Raw genomic sequence first — 19,979 nt, 5'->3', positions numbered from 1 at the left:
TCTAAGACAGTTCCCAGCAAAACAAATGCTGAATGTTATTTTTTTCACCTTTATTTTATAAAAGCAAAAATTTTCTTTAGACTTCTTTCAGTTAGTGAGAAAGCAGGTGCTAATATAAATCTTTTGTAAAAGTGAAGTGACAGAAAGCGAACTTCAGAAAAGTGAGGGATAGATGTACTTACCCATGTCGTCTTCCTTTCATCTGTGTGTTGGGTTCTTCACTGTTTCCTTAATAATTTGTAGGTTTAAAATGACCCCCTTATCAGCTGCATATAATTCTAACAATCTTTCTCAAGTTGCTAACAATGATTATAAAATTTCTTGATATTTTGAAAGATTTTTAAAAATATTTTATGTAAACTAATTTTATTCTTATACCATAAGTAGTGCTAGGTTTGGAGTCTTCCAGACCTCTGTGCAGGCCACTTACAGGACATTTTCCTTGGAGATATATCACCTTTTCCCATTTGATTGTTGAGCAAAGAATAACATTACCAGTGTGAGGCACTCAGGAAATTTAATCAATGCATAATTGCTTTTAATCCTTATCATACTCTTATAAGAGTATTTGGGTAAAGCGTCTGCCTGCAATGCAGGAGACCTAGGCCGATCCCTGGGTCAGGAAGATCCCCTGGAGAAGGAAATGGAAACCCACTCCAGTACTCTTGCCTGGAAAATCCCATGGACAGAGAAGCCTGGTAGACTACAGTCCATGGGATCGCAAAGAGTCAGACACGACTGAGCAACTGCACTTCACTTCACAAGGATGATGAAACTTGTCTGAAGAACTTATGAAATTTGCCTAAACTCTTAAAAGAAGTAAGTGGTGAGACCAGAGTTTAAATCTAGGCAACATGAGTCTGAGTGGGAGCACTTTGCCTCTACAGCAGCTATTTTCTTTTGAGATTTCTAGTACAACGTCTTCAGCATTTACAACACTTATTTTTTGTGTCTCTCTCCAAGAAATCTGCTGTACGGTTGGGGATGCATTAATCTCTGCATTCCTCAGAGCATAGCACAGGGCTTGGAAATTAGGAAATGATGGAAAACATTCACTGAAAGACTTATTAATCTGTGATAGTTGTTATAAACATTCAACTAGTTGTTCATGATTACCAGTTACTAAAAGGAAGTCAAAAGAAAGAAATTACAGGTCTTTCCTCTAAGAATTTATAGTTTACTGACAAAGGTAAACTACACATACTTATGAATAACTGAAAGATATTTACAAAAGAATATCTGCTTAACCTCCAAGAGGCTGTGTTAATCATGAAGCAAACAAGTTTGTTCATAAATGGCTGAATGAATGAATGAATGGTTTTTCTTTGCCCTCCAGTTATTCTTTTTCCAAGATTGCTACTCTTGTCTTATTATTGTTAAAAAATGTATCAATCTGACCTTCTAACAAGAAAAAATTGTGTGTGGCTCAGTTTGGAAGCAAGGTATTATAGAGTAGAAATTCAGGATTAAGTTCAGATTCTGTGCTACTCTGCTGATATAGAAAAGCCTGATTTTTAGCTCAGTTCTCCAACTGAGTGCTAGATGAATGCTGGCAGTAGGAGATGGTGAGCCAGTACAACTGGCTTTGAAATATGGCTTTGAAAAACTCTGTCTCATTATGGCATGCCACATATGCTAACATTTGACCCTTGGAAAAAATGAGGGTATCATACTGAAATCTTAGAATTTTTTCATGTTGCTCCCTAAATGGATTTCTCTCTACTTCATTCTTATGTTAAGGGCAGACAGAATTCTTATTCATACAAAAGGGATAGTCACCTGAAGCTTTTCCTTCCAATATCACTAGAGTGACAAAGCTAATCAAGAGCTTATATTATATTTATATAATCATATATATTATATAAATATGTTGTAGATATATAGTAGGGGTCCCTAACCCCCAGGCCATGGACTGGGACTGATAGGTCCCTATTAGGGACTAATAGGGACTATAGACTGATAGGCCTATTAGGGACTGGCCTGCCCAGCAGGAGATGAGCAGCAGGTGGACAAGCCAAGCTTCATTGTTTTTACAGGGGTTCCCCATCACCTGCATTATAGCCTAAGCTCTGCCTCCTGTCAGATCAGTGGTGGCATTAGATTTTCACAGGAGTGAATACCCTACTGTGAAATGTACATGTGAGAGATCTAGGTTGCGCAGCGGCTCTTAATGAGAATCATCCCAAAACCACCACCACCACCACCCATCACCCGGATCCATGGAAAAAGTGTCTTCCATGAAGCCATGAAGTGGTTGGGGACCACTGATACATGGGATATGTCACAGGCTGAGTTATGCCCCCATCCCGGTCATGTGTTGAAGTCCTGACCCCCAGCACTTCAGAATGTGACTGTATTTGGACAGAGGGACTTTAAAGATGCAATTAAGGAAAATGAGGTCATATCGGTGGTACCTAAACCAGTAGGGCTGATGTTCCTATTGGAAGAAGAAAGTTAAACACTGGTGTGCATGCACACAGAAAGAAGAAGAGCCTGTGAGGACAAAGGGAGAACATGGCCATCTACAAGTCAAGGAGAGCGGCCTCAGAGTGAAATCGAACCTGCGGACACACACTTCTAGCCTCTAGAACTGTGAGAAAGTAAGTCCTGTTGTTTAAGCTGCCCGGTCTCTGGTGTTTGTTTTAGCAAAATTAAAACACTAATACAGAATATGGATGTTTATGTATACATAAAAACATATATATACACACACATAGATACATGCCCTTTATATATATACATACATATGTACATGTATATATATAAACATTCTTTCCAATGGTATGTGGATAGCAAGAGAAGAAAAAAGTCTCACATCTCCCTTCCTTTCTGCTATTTTTAGACTGCAGACTCTCCTCTCAGAAATAAAGTAAAATACTAACAAAGCAAGCAGAAAGGAAAATAATACTATTTTTGACCCCTTTTCTAGAATTCCTGCAATGTAGCTCTTCATTTACATTGAGACGTTTATGTTCAAGGTTGTATTAACGTGGAAGAACTCACTCCTATTCCAAACATACAGAAATAATAGATAAAATGATAGAGGATACTTTTAAAATACATAGCTGAACCAGACTAATAGAAAAAAAATTGCTGTCTCCACCTGGCACAGAGCCAAACATCACATTGCAGGTTTCTGTAAGACCCAGGTCTAAGGATTGAAAGTTGGAATACATATTGAGAGAAAAAGAGAAAAGATGATAATACAAATTTGCTAAAAAATATTAGCATTAGAGTAAAGTGCATGTGGGTATTATGGGTGCTGCTGTGTTTTTAATTTATTTAATTTCAAACTTGTTTGAAATTGTTTTCAAACAAAAGATCTTTAAGTTAAAATCAGAGAGATACTTTAGGGTAACATTTTCACACCTAGGCTTTTCAGATACAGGTAGTACTCAAGCTCTGAGCAAACGTCTTACAAATAAATGCATAGCTACATATACCACTGCAAGGAGATCCAACCAGTCCATGCTAAAGGAAATCAGTCCTGAAAATTCATTGGAAGGACTGATGCTGAAGCTGAAACTCCAATACTTTGGCCACCTGATGCAAAGAACCAACTCATTAGAAAAGACCCTGATGATGGGAAAGATTGAAGCCGGGAGGAGAAGGGGACGACAGAGGATGAGATGGTTGGATGCATCAGTGACGTGATGGACATGAGTTTGAGTAGGCTCTGGGAGTTGGTGATGGACAGGGAAGCCTGGTGTGCTGCAGTCCATGGGGTTGCAAAGAGTTGGACATGACTGAGCGACTGAACATATACCACAGTGAAATTGCAAGGGATTGGTGGCAAGAGGAGAAGAGGACGACAGAGGATGAGATGGCTGGATGGCATCACTGACTTGATGGACGTGAGTCTGAGTGAACTCCGGGAGTTGGTGATGGACAGAGAGGCCTGGCGTGCTGCGATACATGGGGTCGCAAAGAGTCAGACACGACTGAGCGACTGAACTGAACTGAACTGAACTGAAAGATTCTCTGGAATGTAACAGGGGTGAAAGCAGATAACCTGCAATGAGAGACAGGTAGGTTATTGCAGACTTTTCTTCATCTGCAATGAGAACAGGCAATAGAGAAATAATATATTCCAATTTGAGTCATCAAACTAGAATTCTATAACCAAATAAACCATCATTCCATGGACTGGGATTACAGATGTTACCAGATGTATATAAGAGAGATTTACCTCACAGATGTCACTGTAAGTTTGCTTGCTAAGATAGTGGTAAATGGATATCTGATAAGCTTACTGGGAATTAATGAAGAGTTCAAAGCTTCCATCATGTGTCCCCACTGAACACACGGAGTTTTGCACTTGCTGTGGAAGGTGCTTCCACTACAAAGAAACTGCTGCAACTTCACCACCTCAAGTGTAAGAATCTCTCTTTCACTTTGATTCTTGGTCTCTAGTCCCTGCTCACGTGTATACATGTTTGTGTGACACAAGTCCTTCTCTTTTGGTTGTTTAATTCTAGACACTGTCTCTTTCAAAATTCTTTATGTTCACCTCAACCATAAACAGAAGAGCTGTACTAAGTGATCCTGGTTAACTGCATTGACTGCATGGCTTGTATTTGGTTAGCACATTTCTTTATAAAATATTTTATGCTTAGATGGAGAACTCCATATAAACTCAACTAGGAGAATATTTTCTGTTGTAGTTATTGGACTCTTGGAGATGTACTGTTAATTTCTCTTCAGCAAACAAACAAGCCCAAATAAAAGTATTCAAAATATAGATGTTTTGATCATGCTTTGAAATGGTATATGAAGTAGCAAAAGGCAAATAATATTCAGGGGGAAAATGATTACTTCTTAAAAATTGGTGCTGAAGAAAGGGAAATGTATGAAGTGTGAGGAAGTATGTAAGAAAAGGTATGTAAGTATGTAAGAAAAGTTTGAACATAGTTGCATCTTATATTAAAACCTATCTGCTAAGAATTTCTGATTGGATAATGGCTAGGATGTCATAAGAATATGTCATATTCTTTCTTGCAGAGTGTCTGACACAGTTGCAAAAATTTATTATGTGTGAGTTTGAGGTATGAAGCAGGGCACCCAAAGCTGATGTTCTGGGAAAACCTGGGTGGGGAGGGAGATGGAAGGAGGGATTTAGGATGGAGGGAACACATGTATACCTATGGCTGATTCATATTGATGTATGGCAAAACCCATCACAATATTATAATTATCCTCCAATTAAAATAGTTAAAAAGCCAAAAAAAAAATCAATTTAGATTTTTCTAGAAGAAGAAAGCAATATGCTGTCTTTTAAAAACTAGTACAGAAAAATAATAATTATGAGAGGATCAGATCAGATCAGATCAGTTGCTCAGTCGTGTCCAACTCTTTGCGACCCCATGAATCGCAGCACGCCAGGCCTCCCTGTCCATCACCAACTCCCGGAGTTCACTGAGACTCACGTCCATTGAGTCAGTGATGCCATCCAGCCATCTCACCCTCTGTCGTCCCCTTCTCCTCCTGCCCCCAATCCCTCCCAGCATCAGAGTCTTTTCCAATGAGTCAACTCTTCACATGAAGTGGCCAAAGTACTGGAGTTTCAGCTTTAGCATCATTCCTTCCAAAGAAATCCCAGGGCTGATCTCCTTCAGAATGGACTGGTTGGATCTCCTTGCAGTTCAAGGGACTCTCAAGCGTCTTCTCCAACACCACACTTCAAAAGCATCAATTCTTCGGTGCTCAGCCTTCTTCACAGTCCAACTCTCACATCCATACACGATCACAGGAAAAACCATAGCCTTGACTAGATGGACCTTTGTTGGCCAAGTAATGTCTCTGCTTTTGAATATGCTCTCTAGGTTGGTCATAACTTTCCTTCCAAGGAGTAAGCGTCTTTTAATTTCATGGCTGCAGTCACCATCTGCAGTGATTTTGGAGCCCAGAAAAATAAAGTCTGACACTGTTTCCACTGTTTCCCCATCTATTTCCCATGAAGTGATGGGACCAGATGCCATGATCTTCATCTTCTGAATGTTGAGCTTTAAGCCAACTTTTTCACTCTCCACTTTCACTTTCATCAAGAGGATTTTTAGTTCCTCTTCACTTTCTGCCATAAGGGTGGTGTCACAGGCCCATTAATTTATTAAGTACAGAGCGATAGCTCTATCTCCCTCTCTCTTGCCCTATTACTTTTACTTCTTTTCTCTCTATTTCACTTACTTTTCAGACCTCTGTGTGCCCACTGACTCTAGAGAGGGATGTGAAAAGGCAAAGCAAAGGAAAATGTTTTTCAGGCTTTGGTTTCTAAGGTTCTAAGCCTTAAGGAAATACAGAGGGTTCTAGACTTACCAAGGTATTTAGAGGCAGAGAAGAATTTTTTCCCACCTTCTCCTTAAACCAAAATGAAAAAAAATTAAAAATACTTCAGGTTCAAATTAGAAGAGAGAGAAGGGAGGATAATGAACTTGGGAAGAAGTAAGACCTGGAGAGAGGGCACCCTTAGGGTCACCCTAACAGGAAGGAGGAAAGTCGCAACAAGCAACGAGGACCTGCAGCCACAGGTGTCGTTGAGGGTCCAAGGAGCTGGACCTGAGCGAGCTGAGCAGCCTGCACTTGTGTAAGCAGAATGTGCTGCCTCACCACAGGGGTAATGCTAGCTGAACTTCCCCTCTCTGACCTTTTGCAGATTCTTTCTCTGGAACATCGTGCTGGAGGATCACAAGTGACCCCTATTAGTGTCCACGGGGGTGAAAATGACATCCCTAAAATGCCATTGGATGAAAGGGGATGGATGCATTTTATATGGATGAGAAAATCCTTGTTCCTGAGACCTGGTAATATTACCAAGCCAAATACAGGTCTCATCACCTGACTCACAGCAAAGCCAATTTATTGATGCTAGGTTATGGTGAAGGAAAGTACAGTGTTTATTGTAGGCCCAAGCAGGGAGAACAGGCAACTCTTGCTCAAAAGACCAGAACTCCCTGATGAATTTCAGAGAAGGGTTTCAGGAAAGGAAAAAAGAGGAAGAGGGTGGCCCGGTACCTGATCAACCTGTAGACATTCTTCTGATTGGTTGGTGGTGAGGTAGCCAGGTGGTATTTTGGGAATCAACATCAACTTTCCGGTTCCAACCAGTCTGGAGTCTACATACTGGAGGTCAGCAGTTGACCTCTTCCACCTAATGCGGGCTTTTGTATCTGCAAAACAATGTAAAGATATGGTTCAGGATTTTATTTATTGCCCCTGAGGAGGAACTAAAGATTCTTGACTTTGGTTTATGACTGAACTATTATTATTTTGTCTTGTTTGACTGCTTTCCTTTATTTTGGCATTTTCTCACTTTTCTAATTAAGCCTGCTCTATAGAACTCAGGGAAGGCTTAGGAGGCTAAAACATTTCTATAAATGATAGGTGGGGGATATGGGGGGAGTTGGTCCCTGTTAAGGCCGCAAAGGGTCCTGCTCAGTTCAGTAAGACATATCCCTACTACAGAGCCTACCACCAATGTCAGATAAGCAATATCTAAATGGCGCCTAGAAGTAAGATTTTACTGAAGAATTCATTTAGAAAAGAAGTCCTCTCTTTTATTTAGAGTTGAGAAAAATAGAGTAAAAGTAAAATAAACACCTCAGTTATGGAAGAGCCACAGTGTTCATTTTCTATCTTTTTGTTATTGTTAGTTCTGAATTAACTAAATCTATAATTTGAAAATCAAGGTAAATTTGTTTAAAATAAGTGAAAACATTTGAAAATCATGCGAATAATCTGAATAACCATTAAAAATTTTTAAATAAGGATAAAAATTAAAGCATTCATAATACCAATATTCAGAGACAAATACTTTTAACATTTTAATGTGATTTTCAAGCACATTGTGAGAGATGACCATTCAGATGTAAAGACGTTTACTTTGTAAAAGTTTAATTCCATACTGTCTTTTCGTCCTAGAAGGCACGTGTTGAACATGACAATACGGAGCCACCTGCTGTACAGCGGAAACCAACACAATTTTGTTAACCAATTATCCTTCCATTATTTTTTTTTTAAAGTGGAAAAAAATGGGAACCACCATGAGGGCACGAAGGTGTCTTTGTAGGTAAAAAGTTGGTTACTTCTATATTAAATTTTCTTTGCAAGAAACTCATAGTTTTCTAGTGCATACCAGCAATGGTCTGGTAGACTGTTTACATTGTTTTTATTGATTTATTTTGTTTTTACTCTTTATGTCAGTCAACAATTACTACAACAATGCTGAGTAATAAATCCACTCCAAACTTCGTGGCTTAAAATAGCAATCGTTCATTCTTATTTATGTGTCTGTTCGTCATTTAGGTTGGAGTAGACAGGACTTGGCTCCAAGTTGCAAGTTGAATCCAGATCTGCCCTACATGTTTGTCTGGGAACCAACAGATTCTTTGAGTTATGTTCTCCCTCTGGTGATAGCACAGGTGCAAGAGAGCAAGTCCAACCACACTTGCACATTTCAAGCTTCTGCTTGCTTCACACCTGTGAACAGCCTATTAGCCTTGACAAGTTGATGGACCAGTTCAAAGCCGAAGGCAGCAATGTGCACTATACCTGACAGGAGACCAAGAAGAATCACATTTCCAGCAACAGTTAGAAGTAGACTTTGCTCGTGCAGATTGGAGGGCAGGAGAATTACTGAGTAGTAATAGAATCTATTGCATTAAATTTCAGTACAAACATTGGATATCGTAAGTTTGCTTTGTCAATTCTTGAAGTGATTCTGTTCTGTTACGGTCAATGGTACTTACATTTTTGATTTATAAAGATTTTCCCTATGACAACTTTTCATGGATGACCCACTTTCATAAGATAGAAGAAGTACACATTTTTACTGAATTGGTCCTCACTAGGGTCTTCTGTAACCACTTTTCTATGACAGTAACTAGTGACAGCAATATTAATTCTAACTCCTGATTCTATATTAAATTTCTCTTGTAAACTATAAGAAGTTTACACAGGTAGAACAATCATTTTACACACAAAATATTCCCTAAACAGGGCAGTGGAAAGGCCAGAGACCCCAAGAAAAGAAAAGGTCAGATTCAGGAACTAAGACCCTGAAACTGCTTTTAGGGATCGGAAACTAAGGGAAAGGGAAGAAGGCTCTTGGACTGCTATGAAGTCAAGTAAGAAATTTTCAAGAACTGGTCCACTGAGTTTTCAAGAACCTGTCCTCTTGCCTTCATAAAAGCAAAACACTAAATAAAAACCAACAAAGTGACTCTGAAAAGAGTGCTCCAAGGTAGCTGCTTGTTTCAAATCACATTGCTTTCGCTATGTGTTTTCATCTCAACAGTCCTGGAAAGAATCTATTACTTTTTCTTCCTTTCTTCCTGCCATCTTTCCTTCCTCCCTCCCTCCTCTCCTTTCTTCCCTTCCTCTCTCTCTCAATCTCTTCCTCTCTTAAATAAGCTTTTTTTCTATATATATTCATAAATTTGAAACAATGTGAAAGCCCATTTAAGGTTATACCTCTGTTATTAGACTGAACCACACCTAAAATAACCTAGACAGAAAAGAAAAAAAAATATGGCAAGAGTTGGCAAAACTTCAGTTGGAAGTTTGCTAATGTCAACATTTCAGGAGGCTGGTATGCCAGGTGGCAGGAGGAAATAGACTTGTATTATATGGGATGCATGAGCTCCTGGCACTGACTTGAAGCAGTGCTGCTATTGTGGCTATGCTTGGTCTTGATGAAATCAAGCTTAGGTTGAGCCTGGCATAGCTCTAGGCTAAGCTGTTGGTTAAGATTGATTTGCCGGGACAGGCAATAACTTCCCTAGAACTGCAAGCATTTAATATAGTGTGACTATTTACGTCACCTTCTGCCAAGTTTGCCATACAAAGCTGTTGTTGAAGAGCTCCAGCCAGCAGATATTGAGCAAGTCATGTCATGTGTTTCCCCTTTCCAAATCTTTCAGTGGCTAAGAAATTCAGATGCCTATGCTTCGCACATAAGTATCTTCATAATTTGACTTGTGAGTAGCTTGCTAGCTTCGTCTGTAGTAATATTCTGTCCTCCTCATGCTTCATGCAGTGGCATAGTAAATGTTTCACTGTCAGCTCTCTGGAGAAGAACGTTGAGTGCCTGCTTTGCAGTGACTCTGAGTTCTGTGGTAAATATCCCTATTCCAGCTGATTTTAAGCTGCCAGTGTGAAATCACTGAACGTAAAGTGAGGAGGAGGTGCATACAATTGATCTTGCAAGCTTACAGGAGCCAGCTCAGGCACACCACTGACTCCAGACCTTCCCACAGCCTAGAATGTTCTTTACTTTCTTTACTTCTACTCTGCCTTCCACACTCAGCATCACTGATACCTGTCCCCCAACCCCCAGCTCATCTGAGTTATACGCCTGATGTCTGTGTTTCTATTTCGCACTGTGCAAGGGTTCTCTTTTTTCTTTTAATGGGTATTTATTGAGTGTTTTCTTTGTTTCACACATTAGCTTAGGCATAAGAGAAATTCTGTTGAACAGAGCAGATTACTCAGAATCAGGGCACATTTGCTTAGCCTTGTAAGAAAGAAAGACAAACAATATGTGTGGTAAGTGCAATGGAGCAGCACCAGCGTGGAGCACAGTCTGCAAGCATTTTCAGTATTTCACGGTAAGAATAAGATGAGAAGAAACCCAAACTGGGAGGAATAAAATACTACATTTTTGAGATATTTCACCTCCCAAAATATTATTGAACATCTCAGACCTAGTCTAGAGAAATGCAGTAAACTGGTATAGTAAATGAGACCAGTAAGAGATACTGTCTTCGTTCTTTCCCACATCTGCCCCTAAATGTGGAATAAGTAACAGACCTGGGTTTAACAAATCAGAATACTTCATCTACTTGACAGCAGCGATTATCTAAAAGATAGACCTTTGACCCAAAGCGGTTAACTATATTACCTTTAACCTGGGATTCATGTAGAGTTTTGGGGAAAAGAAGCCATCTTTCACCTCTACCCAGGCTTAATAAGCTGGAATGTTATAGGACTGAGATTACCAGAGGGCCATTTTCCCTATTTGGAAACATGAAAATGCCAAGCAGAAATGGAAATGAGAAGGGAGAGAAAATGGGTTGAATGAAGCTCCAGTTCAATTCCCTGAGCTGCCAGGTCTGCCAGCTCTTGCTTTGGTCCACTATACCACCCAAATGTATTTCTCCGTTGTCTGAGCCAGCATATCAAGGCTTGCTTTTGCTGGTGTGAGTGAGAGTTCTGTGATACAACCAAACGTTTCCCAACAAATATAGTAACCATGGATGTGAGCTGGAGGAGGTTAAGACTGGCTTATAAAAGCTGCACCTTCATTGAGGCACTCGTTTCATGTTCCTCCAGTTCCTTCCACTACCTAGAGTCTATGTGGGCTTCCAGATGGCATAGAGCACACGGACAAGGCCTACAAACATGAAGAAGAGGAAGTCCCTATGCAGGGACTTACCACTTACAACAAATACATCCAGACAATATGACAGACAACTACCAGGTAAATTGGGGAAGCCAACAAGAAACTAGTCAACTGTAGATAGGGGTGAGGAATAGAAGTTTTAAAAGCAGCTCTTTAATAATAGTTAATTTTTACTAAGCTACTCCTATATTTCTCTCTGTGTTTCCCAGGTGGCGCAATGGTAAAAAAATCCACCTGCTAATGCAAGAGATGCTGATTTGATCCCTGGGTCAGGAAGATTCCCTGGAGAAGGGAATGGAAACCCACTCCAGTATTATTGCCTGGAGAATTCCATGGACAGAGGAGACTGGCGGGTTACGGTCCATAGGGTCGCAGAAAGTAGGACATAACTGAGCACAGCACAATATTTCTCTTTACATGGGCTTATCTCATTTAAACGCCTTCAACTGTTAATGGCTATGGGCCATTGTTGTCCCCATCTTTCAGATAAGAAAACTAATTGAGATTGCATATATTGCCCAAGTTTCCAATTCTAGTAAGTTAGAGAGCCAGGATTTGATCCTGTTTTACTCTAAAGTCCAGTGGGATGAGTGTTAAAGTTGTTCCACAGTTGATATCACAAAGAAGAGAAAGAACGTATAAGGGAAGTTTTTAGTTGAATTAAGAAAATATTGTAATTACACAGAACCCAGTTCACTGCCAACAAACAAACACAAACCCCAAATGTTCAGTCATCTAAAACTACTTGGAAATGCCATGTATTCCTCTTAGTTAGGTGTATTACAGACTCAACATTAATTAGAGAAAAACCTAATTAACTTTATGTAATCCACTTTCCCTCAAATTTACTGGAATCTGGAGCCATCTTGGGGGGAAATCTCATTATATAATATAAAGTTAATATCCCATGGGATGCTTTTGAGGAAATGCTTCTCTTTTTCAGAAGAAAGCATGAAATGTTGAAGGTCATAACAAAGTGAAATCAGTTAATCAATACATCTGTACTGAGCAGCTTCAATACATTCAGCACTGTGCCAGGAGCTATTTATGAGCAACAGAAACAGCGTAAGTAACAGGGGCAATCTAAATTTCAAAGAGCTTAAAGCAAAGCAATAAAAGACAATAATTAAAGCTTCAAGTCAATCCAATAATTATCCATTGAGTTACTGTGCATTAAGTTTAAACAGTCTCTTTTGTAAGCTCTGCAGTGGTTACTGAATTGAGTAAAACTAGTTTCTGCCTTCAAGGAACTTACAATCTAGAAATGCGGAGTTAGAGCAGAGGAAATATTAGTGAGTTGGAGAAATCAGAACAGACGTTTTTGAAGAAAAGAGTATGTGGTCTGAAGGAGTTAGCTTAAATCTGTATTATTTTTAATAAATAAAGACCTAAAATTACTAACTAAACAGTGCCTATAAAAGAAAAGGTGTTGCTGTCCACAAGACATAAAAACTCTTAGGAAAAAAGGAATAAAAATCCAGAAAAACCAATAGGAAAATAGAGAAAGACTACAACAGGCAGTCATACTCAATTATACTTATATACTCAAAAGACTATAAATTGCCAATAAGCATTTGAAAAAATGCCCAACCTCACTAATAATCAAGGAAATACAAATAAAAACAAGGTGAATATTTTTCATCCAACCAATTAGAAGAAGATTTAAAGATTGATAGTGCCTATTGTTGGAAACGTTGCAGAGAATTAGGTATTTGCAAAAAGAGTTGGCAGAGTATAAAACAAGATAGTTTAAGAGCAATTTGCTTGTACCTACCAAATAAAACACCAGTTCCCTATGATTCAATCAATCCACTTCTAACAATCTATCCCAAAGAGATCGTGGGAAATTTGCATAAAGATGTGCATTTATTGCAAATTATTTTAATCACAGAACATTTTGAAAAGACCATCATGACTGCAGAGGCATGGTTAAAATATAAGACAGTGCATCCATTCGATAAAATTCTCCGCAGTAGCTAAAAAAAATGCGCTAGATCTCTTTGCACTGACTAAGTTCTCCAAGCCAGCGGAAGAATCAAGCTGCAAAACAATGTGGATTGTGTGGTTCCTTTTAAATTAGAATATACATGTATAAATCGATGAATAGATGTACATTTGTGTGTGGCTAGATGAATACAAGAATGGGAGGATTATTTTACAACTATTAATGCCAGTTACCTTTGGAATGAGGAGTAGACTTACAGGTTATGATAGATAGGAATTTTCAGACTTAATATGTCTTAAATGGTTTGCACTGAGAATATGTTCATGCAGTATTTATGCAGTCTAAAAAATAAACAAAGAAGAGGCATTTAAAGAAAGTAGAATTAAGACGGGGCGTACCTGGTGGCTCGGCTGTAAAAAATCTGCCTGCCAATGCAGGAGACACAGGTTTGATCCCTGGGCCAGGAAGATACCCCTGGAGAAGGAAATGGCAACCCACTCCAGTATTCTTGCCTAGGAAATCCCATGGACAGAGGAGTTGGTGGAATATAGTCTATGGGGTCACGAAAAAGTAGGACATAACTTAGCTACCAAACAACATCAAAGAATTAAGATAAAGATTGAGTGGAAGCTGAGAAGGATGAGTTTGCATGGGATGGTGATGAATCTAATCTAACTAGGGCTGTGGATGCATCTATAGTAGAAACAGGAATTAAAGTTTAATGAAAGACAATTGGGACTAAGTTAAAGAGACCCTTGGAACTAGAAAGAGCAGTGCAGGTTTCATGCTATAGTCTCAGTATTTGTTAAATTCACTAGGATTTTGAGGAAGGACCATAAAACCTCCACATGACCACTGTGCTGCTCTATTTGACCTTAGGTTAGGGAGTGTGGTGGCTCAGAGGTTAAAGCGTCTGCCTGCAATGTGGGAGACCCAGCTTCAATCCCTGGGTCGGGAAGAACCCCTGGAGAAGGAAATGGCAACCCACTCCAGTATTCTTGCCTGGAGAATCCCATGGACGGAGGACCCTGGTAGGCTACAGTCCATGGGGTCGCAAAGAGTCAGACATGACTGAGCAACTTCACTTCACTTAGGGAATGTGGTAAGGATCAAATTCAGGTGAATTTCATATCATACCACCTAAAATTCTCCATTTTCAAGGTCAAATTTGGTTTGCCCCTACTTTGGTTGTTAGATCAATAAGATGAAGTTAAGATAGCATGATTAGTTTCTCTCAAAGCAAAACTACCAGCTGCTTTATAAAGAAGTGTCCAAATCCCCTCATTTTAGAACAGGCCAGTTGGGGCTAGCTAGCAGGAATTTGAATTGTATGGATTTGTTTCCATTATAGAACAATTGCAAGAAGAACCTATATAAACCTAAAAATTGGCAAGAGCTTTGAGGTTGCCTTCCTTCCAGTAGCTTCCCATTTCTCTCAGATAAAATCTCACCTCCTCACTCTAGCTTAAGGTTCTTGGTTACCCCTTCCCATAGCAACCCCTCAGACTCAACCTCTGCCTTTTTGACTCTGATTCTACCACAAAGGCAAGTTATCACACTGCTGTTTCCATGGTTGACCAAGTCTGCTGGGCATTCCCATGGGCATTTGCTACTGATAACACCATTTGGGAAAGGGGACTGTTGTCTTTGACAATCCTGCCCTCAACCTCTTTTCTTAATCCCCATGGAATAGCAGAGCTCACGCTTTTACTTTAGACTTTACTGAGGGCTGGGATTCATTTGAGAAAGGAAGTTCACTGCAGGAAAGAGAAATATAACTGCCACTAGAAGAGGCTATTTTGAGAAGCCATAGGCTCCAGGCCGCCCTCAGAATCCATTATAGGACTTCTTGTTGGCCTAACTCCTGGCCTGATGCCATTAGTGGGGCCAGTTTACTCAGCAGTGAGACTTCTGAACGTTTATTTTCCTTAAAGTTCAGTTCAACTGCTGAAAGATTTGGATAGAGGAAAAGGTTCATTGCCCATCAGGTCCCACCTTAGCTAATGAACCCTTTTGTGCCTCAGTCTCCTCTTTTCTCAAATATGAAGAATAACAGTATAGCGTCCCTAGAGGGTTATTGTGAATTAAATGTTAACATAAGTAAAACTTTTAGAGCAGTATCAGGCTGGGCTACTAAGTTCTGAATAAGTGCAAGTTATAAATAGCTACATCACACCGTTGAACTTGCTGCCACATTTCCATTATGTTACACTTCTGCAGTTGAAGATTTTAGCATAGGTGAGGAATTTACATTTTTTTTTCTAGTAAATTCTATTGGTTGGCTTGGGATCATTTTTATAAACCAGTGGAACATTTTTGGCTAGACTCTATCATCTAACACATAGATTATTACGTCCAATTACTATAGCATGTCACAGAAATTGTCTCTCATTGTGAAAAAATGATTCCTTTTTAAAGCATAGTGATTGAGGGTCTGCTATTTACTATGTTCCTGAAGGCATGTGTGTGTGTGTGTGTGTGTGTGTGTGCGCGCGCGCGCACGCACAGTGTTTAAGGTAGGGATATAACCTCCTCATCTCAAAGGTGAATATAGTTTTTAATAAGACCACAAATAATCTAAATGTTTAAATAAGAGTCTGAGATGAGGTGGGGTAAGCAGGACACTGGCTTGTGAGCTGAGTTTGAAAGCACCGTGTCATAAAGATCTAGCTTAGCAATATTGATGGCTTGGAAGTTTTTATTAGAGAAACTTATCTTGTAGAAATGCAGATAGAAAAGTTTTTTTTTCCTTATCCCTTAAAATTTAAAAATATTTAAATATACTGCACCTTCAGGGCATGAACAGAGTGAGGTTAGCTTTGTTTAACCAAAACACGGCAGCCTGTAAAGCCTGAAAAAAAAAAAAAAATGTAGGGCAAATCACAAGAAGGCCTATTTTATGGAGTGAGTAGTAAACCAGGAGGTGATCCAGGGCAAAACATTCCATGCCTTTAAAACGATTTCAAATTTATTTGTGGAAAGAGTACTACTTTGGGAACACAAGCTTGATGGATAGACAACTATAAAATTATCTCTTGTGAGCTCATAGATTTTAAGTTTTTCGGGAATTTAGAGCACAGGACGGCAGGAGGAAGTGTTCATGATACCCAGTGTTAGGAGAAAGAGAAGAAAGTGCTTTTGGCAGCCAAGGGGCCTGTACAAAGCAACATGACCAGGAAAGACTTGAACCTGTCCTGCCCTAGTCAAGAAGCATTTCAGGAAGGGTGAGCAGCAGATGAGCCTCTACTCGAAGACTGCAGTGGTCCAAGTAATGCAGATGAACGTTTCCTCTTATAATTCACAATGAATGTGATGTATTCCAGGCTGTACAACAAATCATTTTGTGTTTTCTTTCTGCAAGACAGAGGAGTTGGGGCATATGATCTCTGGATGCTTTTCTCTCTAGAATCTAAAGACTCCATAAGGGATCACAGCCATTCCTAATTCTCCTAAAGAGCACATAGTCACTGTCAGCATCAGAACTGAACTGATTAAGGGTCTGAGCCAGTTTGACAACTCTTGGGTACTCATAGTGATAAGGAAGCACATTGAAGCTGGACTATCTATAAAGAGGCTGAACTCATTCATGCATTCAGACAGCAAGCATTTTCGCCTCCCCGTTATATTCCAGGCACTGCACCAGGCACTGGGGATGCAGAACCAGGCGAGACATGCACTGCTCAGGGAAGCCGTCCCAGCGGAGAAAAGATTAACAAGCCCGTCCTAGGGCACATGGCAGTACAGAGGCAGGGCAGCTACCTCGGCCCAAGTTGTCCTCAGGCAGAACAGAAAGTGAGGCTCAGAGCACTATCTCAGTTCTAGGCAAGACAACAGGATTGTAGCAGCTTTCTCTTGACTGACTGGCAAAAGGGTGGCATTAAACAACAAGCCAAACAGATATCCATCCTTGACGGAGACCCTGGCACGTGCCAGTTGATTCTGCCAATTTTTCATGGACGGAAAGACCGAGCAGAGCAGAACGGGTGAGTCTCTGCAAGTGGAAGAAGTCTCTCAAAAGGGGTTGTGTTTCCTAAAGGGCGCTCCAGAAGGGCTGTACTACTTTTATCCGGGAGAAAACACTCTGGCAGTGTAGGCACGGGAGGGTGTACGTCTGGAGTCATTTCAAGGCTTTTTCCATCTTGCCTGATGTGACAACAAGGAAGGGTTTGTTCGTTTTATTTATTTATTTCCCATTTTGAACGATTTCGCTTTGCCCCTCTTCCCCCCTTCCAGCCACTCGGGTTTGGGTTTTCCATATGACTCATAATTCCTTCCGAAAGTGGAGTCGAATTCATAAAAGTGGTGGAAGCGCGAAGAGGGGGGCGGGGGACGGGCTAGGAGCCCCAGGGAGTCTTCACTACCGACATTCCCACTCAGCCCCCGGCGCGAGCGGCGGCTGGCCTGGGGAATCCAGCCTGCGCTCTGCCGGCGGGGATACTAGCGAAGCCCGGGCGGCCGGGACCGGGTGACTGGGCGGCGGGCGCGGGAGGGTCGGCGGCCGGCGGCGCTGCAGCAGCTTCGGCACGGCCGCCGCCGCCCGCGGGCGCGAGTGTGCGCGGGTGTGGAAGGCCGGCGTGCGGGCCGCGAGGGGTGTGCGCGCGTGAGGCGGAGCGGGGCTCGCCCCTCGCCGGCGCCCGCCGCCCGGCCGGTGATCGCTCTCCGGCCGTCTCCAGCACCCTCGGCCCCCCCACGGCCGTTGGTCTTGGCGGGGGGAGGGAGAAAGTGAGAGTCGGTGTCATCACCATCCATTGTCAGGAGGGGAAGAAATTGGAATCCAGCAGCGGCGAGCAGCAGCTGGGCGGTCACATCTGGGAATGCAAAGCCGACCTCCCCCGCCTCCTCCTCCGCCACCACCGCCTCCTCTCTCACCCGGGATCACTTCCGAAACCACTTCGCCTTCAGCCCCTGCCTCGGCCAGAGGTTTCATTTTTAACTGAATATTTACGAAAGCTGGAAGCGTGCGAGGGGGTGGGGTGGGGTGGAAAATAGCGGCTGCTTCTTTTCCAGGGATTTATTTAATGGGGATGTGTTCAAGGCAAGAGCGAATTCAGAAGGATATCGACGTCGTGATCCAGAAGTCCAGAGCCGAGAAGGACTGCCTGTTTGCAGGTGAGTTCTCGCCTTTCCAGAGCCTCGGACCCAGCGCCAGCTTCCTCTGTCCGCCCGTCACCCCCTTGCCCAGTTTTCTGGCCGCGATGTGTGTGGCTGGGGATGGGGGGTGGGTTGCACATCCCCATTCTGGGGTTCATTTGGCAACAGCTGCTGCAGCGGGAGCGGGAGCCAAAAGGGGGAGGGGGCAACAGCCTCTCTCCTTCTCCCCTCCCCCCGGTCTGGGGCGGTCACCAGCTTTGGGGACAGAACCCTGGTGGCCCCGAGCAGGGGTCTAGGCAAGGAGCCGTGCATGGTATTTTTAGTCCCCTGTGGACGCCTGGAGCGTCCGATCCCGCCTCCGGGGTTTCAGCAGCAGCAACCCAGGCGGCTGATAGGACCCGCCGGGTTTGCGCAATGGGCTGAGCGGCGGCAGCCAGGAATGGAGCCCGCTGCGCTGCGCGGCGCTGGCTGGCTGCGCCGGGCGCCGAGCCCCCCCCCCCCCCCCCACGGTGGGCAGCGTCGGGCCGATCTCCGGTCGCTTCGGCTCCCTCTAGTACCTTCGACTGGCAATGTCATGCCCCGGAAAAAGGAGAGATGCCCTAGGTCCCTAAGGCGCCCCGAGCCTCTGCTTGGGGGTCGTCTTTCGTCCATTTTGCTCCCCCTGGAGGGGGACAGGATTTTGCTCCCCGAGCCGACAGCTCAGCGGGGGCCGCTTCCGGCAGCCCGGACCGGGAAATTCCCGCCGTTGCCATGGCACCCGGCACTTGTTGCGGGGGGCGGCCACGCGCGGCACCCGGCTCGGGGTGCGCAGCATCCCCTCCGGCACCGCTCGGAGAGGGGAACTCGGGGTTCTCCAGCTCTCGCCTCCCGCCCAGCCAGGCCTCCCCTTGGCTCTATCAAATAAATAAGGGGTCCGAGTCAGGACGAGGGTTAAAAATCCATTCCAGGGGGTAGCTTTTAACAAGACTTTTCGTTTCAGATTTCAGATACTCAGACTCCACCTTTACTTTCACCTACGTTGGCGGCCCCAAAAGGTATTTATGTGTATAGAGTTGCTTCATTTCCTGTTCACAAGCTGGTGTTTCCTTTGTTCTTAGCGTGTTCCGTGTTCGGGTGTTTTTTTCTTCTTCTCTTTTTGTTGTCGTTTAGCCACGTCCCAAGCCTGAGGTCTCTCGATTTTAAATAGCAGAGGGGAAATAAATAGGTTTGATTCATGTGTTTCTAAGATCACGCCACGGGCCAACAACAGAGCTCTCACACTCTTCGTGCTAAAGATGTTCTACAGTAGTACCTAGCTCTTGAGCCTTTAGGGTTTGACATAGGCGAATGCAAAACCAGAATATTGGGCATAAAAGACATAAGATGTCACAGAATAGTTTGGTCACATGTGATTTTTCTGGTGAGCTGGGGCTGCACATTTCTATGTTTTTTTGTAGGTTACCATAAACATGTAGTCTGCCAATTCTCCATCTTTTTTTTTTTTTTTAAAAGGAGTCCTATTTTGGTTTTCATAGAAAGAATTTGGAAGTTATATGTAGCTGGAATGTG

General features: G+C 42.3%; 1 protein-coding gene across 2 annotated transcripts in view; it reads left to right on the top strand.

The window, feature by feature from the left end:
• The first annotated feature begins 16,997 nt into the window (after positions 1–16,997).
• The window catches only part of PARP8 (poly(ADP-ribose) polymerase family member 8), a 197,086-nt gene continuing 194,104 nt past the window's right edge, over positions 16,998–19,979 (top strand). Inside the window, exons 1-3 of one of the 2 annotated variants that reach the window (XM_027520534.1) lie at positions 16,998–17,323; positions 18,348–18,449; positions 19,411–19,465. In XM_027520534.1, the coding sequence (XP_027376335.1) occupies positions 17,293–17,323; positions 18,348–18,449; positions 19,411–19,465 (188 nt within the window). In that variant the 5' untranslated portion in view covers positions 16,998–17,292. Of the gene's footprint in view, positions 17,324–17,949; positions 18,261–18,347; positions 18,450–19,410; positions 19,466–19,979 lie in introns of those variants that run through there. The other variant, XM_027520533.1, reaches the window with a different exon arrangement.

This window comes from Bos indicus x Bos taurus, chromosome 20, assembly GCF_003369695.1.
Source record: "Bos indicus x Bos taurus breed Angus x Brahman F1 hybrid chromosome 20, Bos_hybrid_MaternalHap_v2.0, whole genome shotgun sequence".
In the NCBI taxonomy this organism is placed as follows: domain Eukaryota; kingdom Metazoa; phylum Chordata; class Mammalia; order Artiodactyla; family Bovidae; genus Bos; species Bos indicus x Bos taurus.
This window is presented reverse-complemented; position numbering and strand designations above follow the sequence as displayed.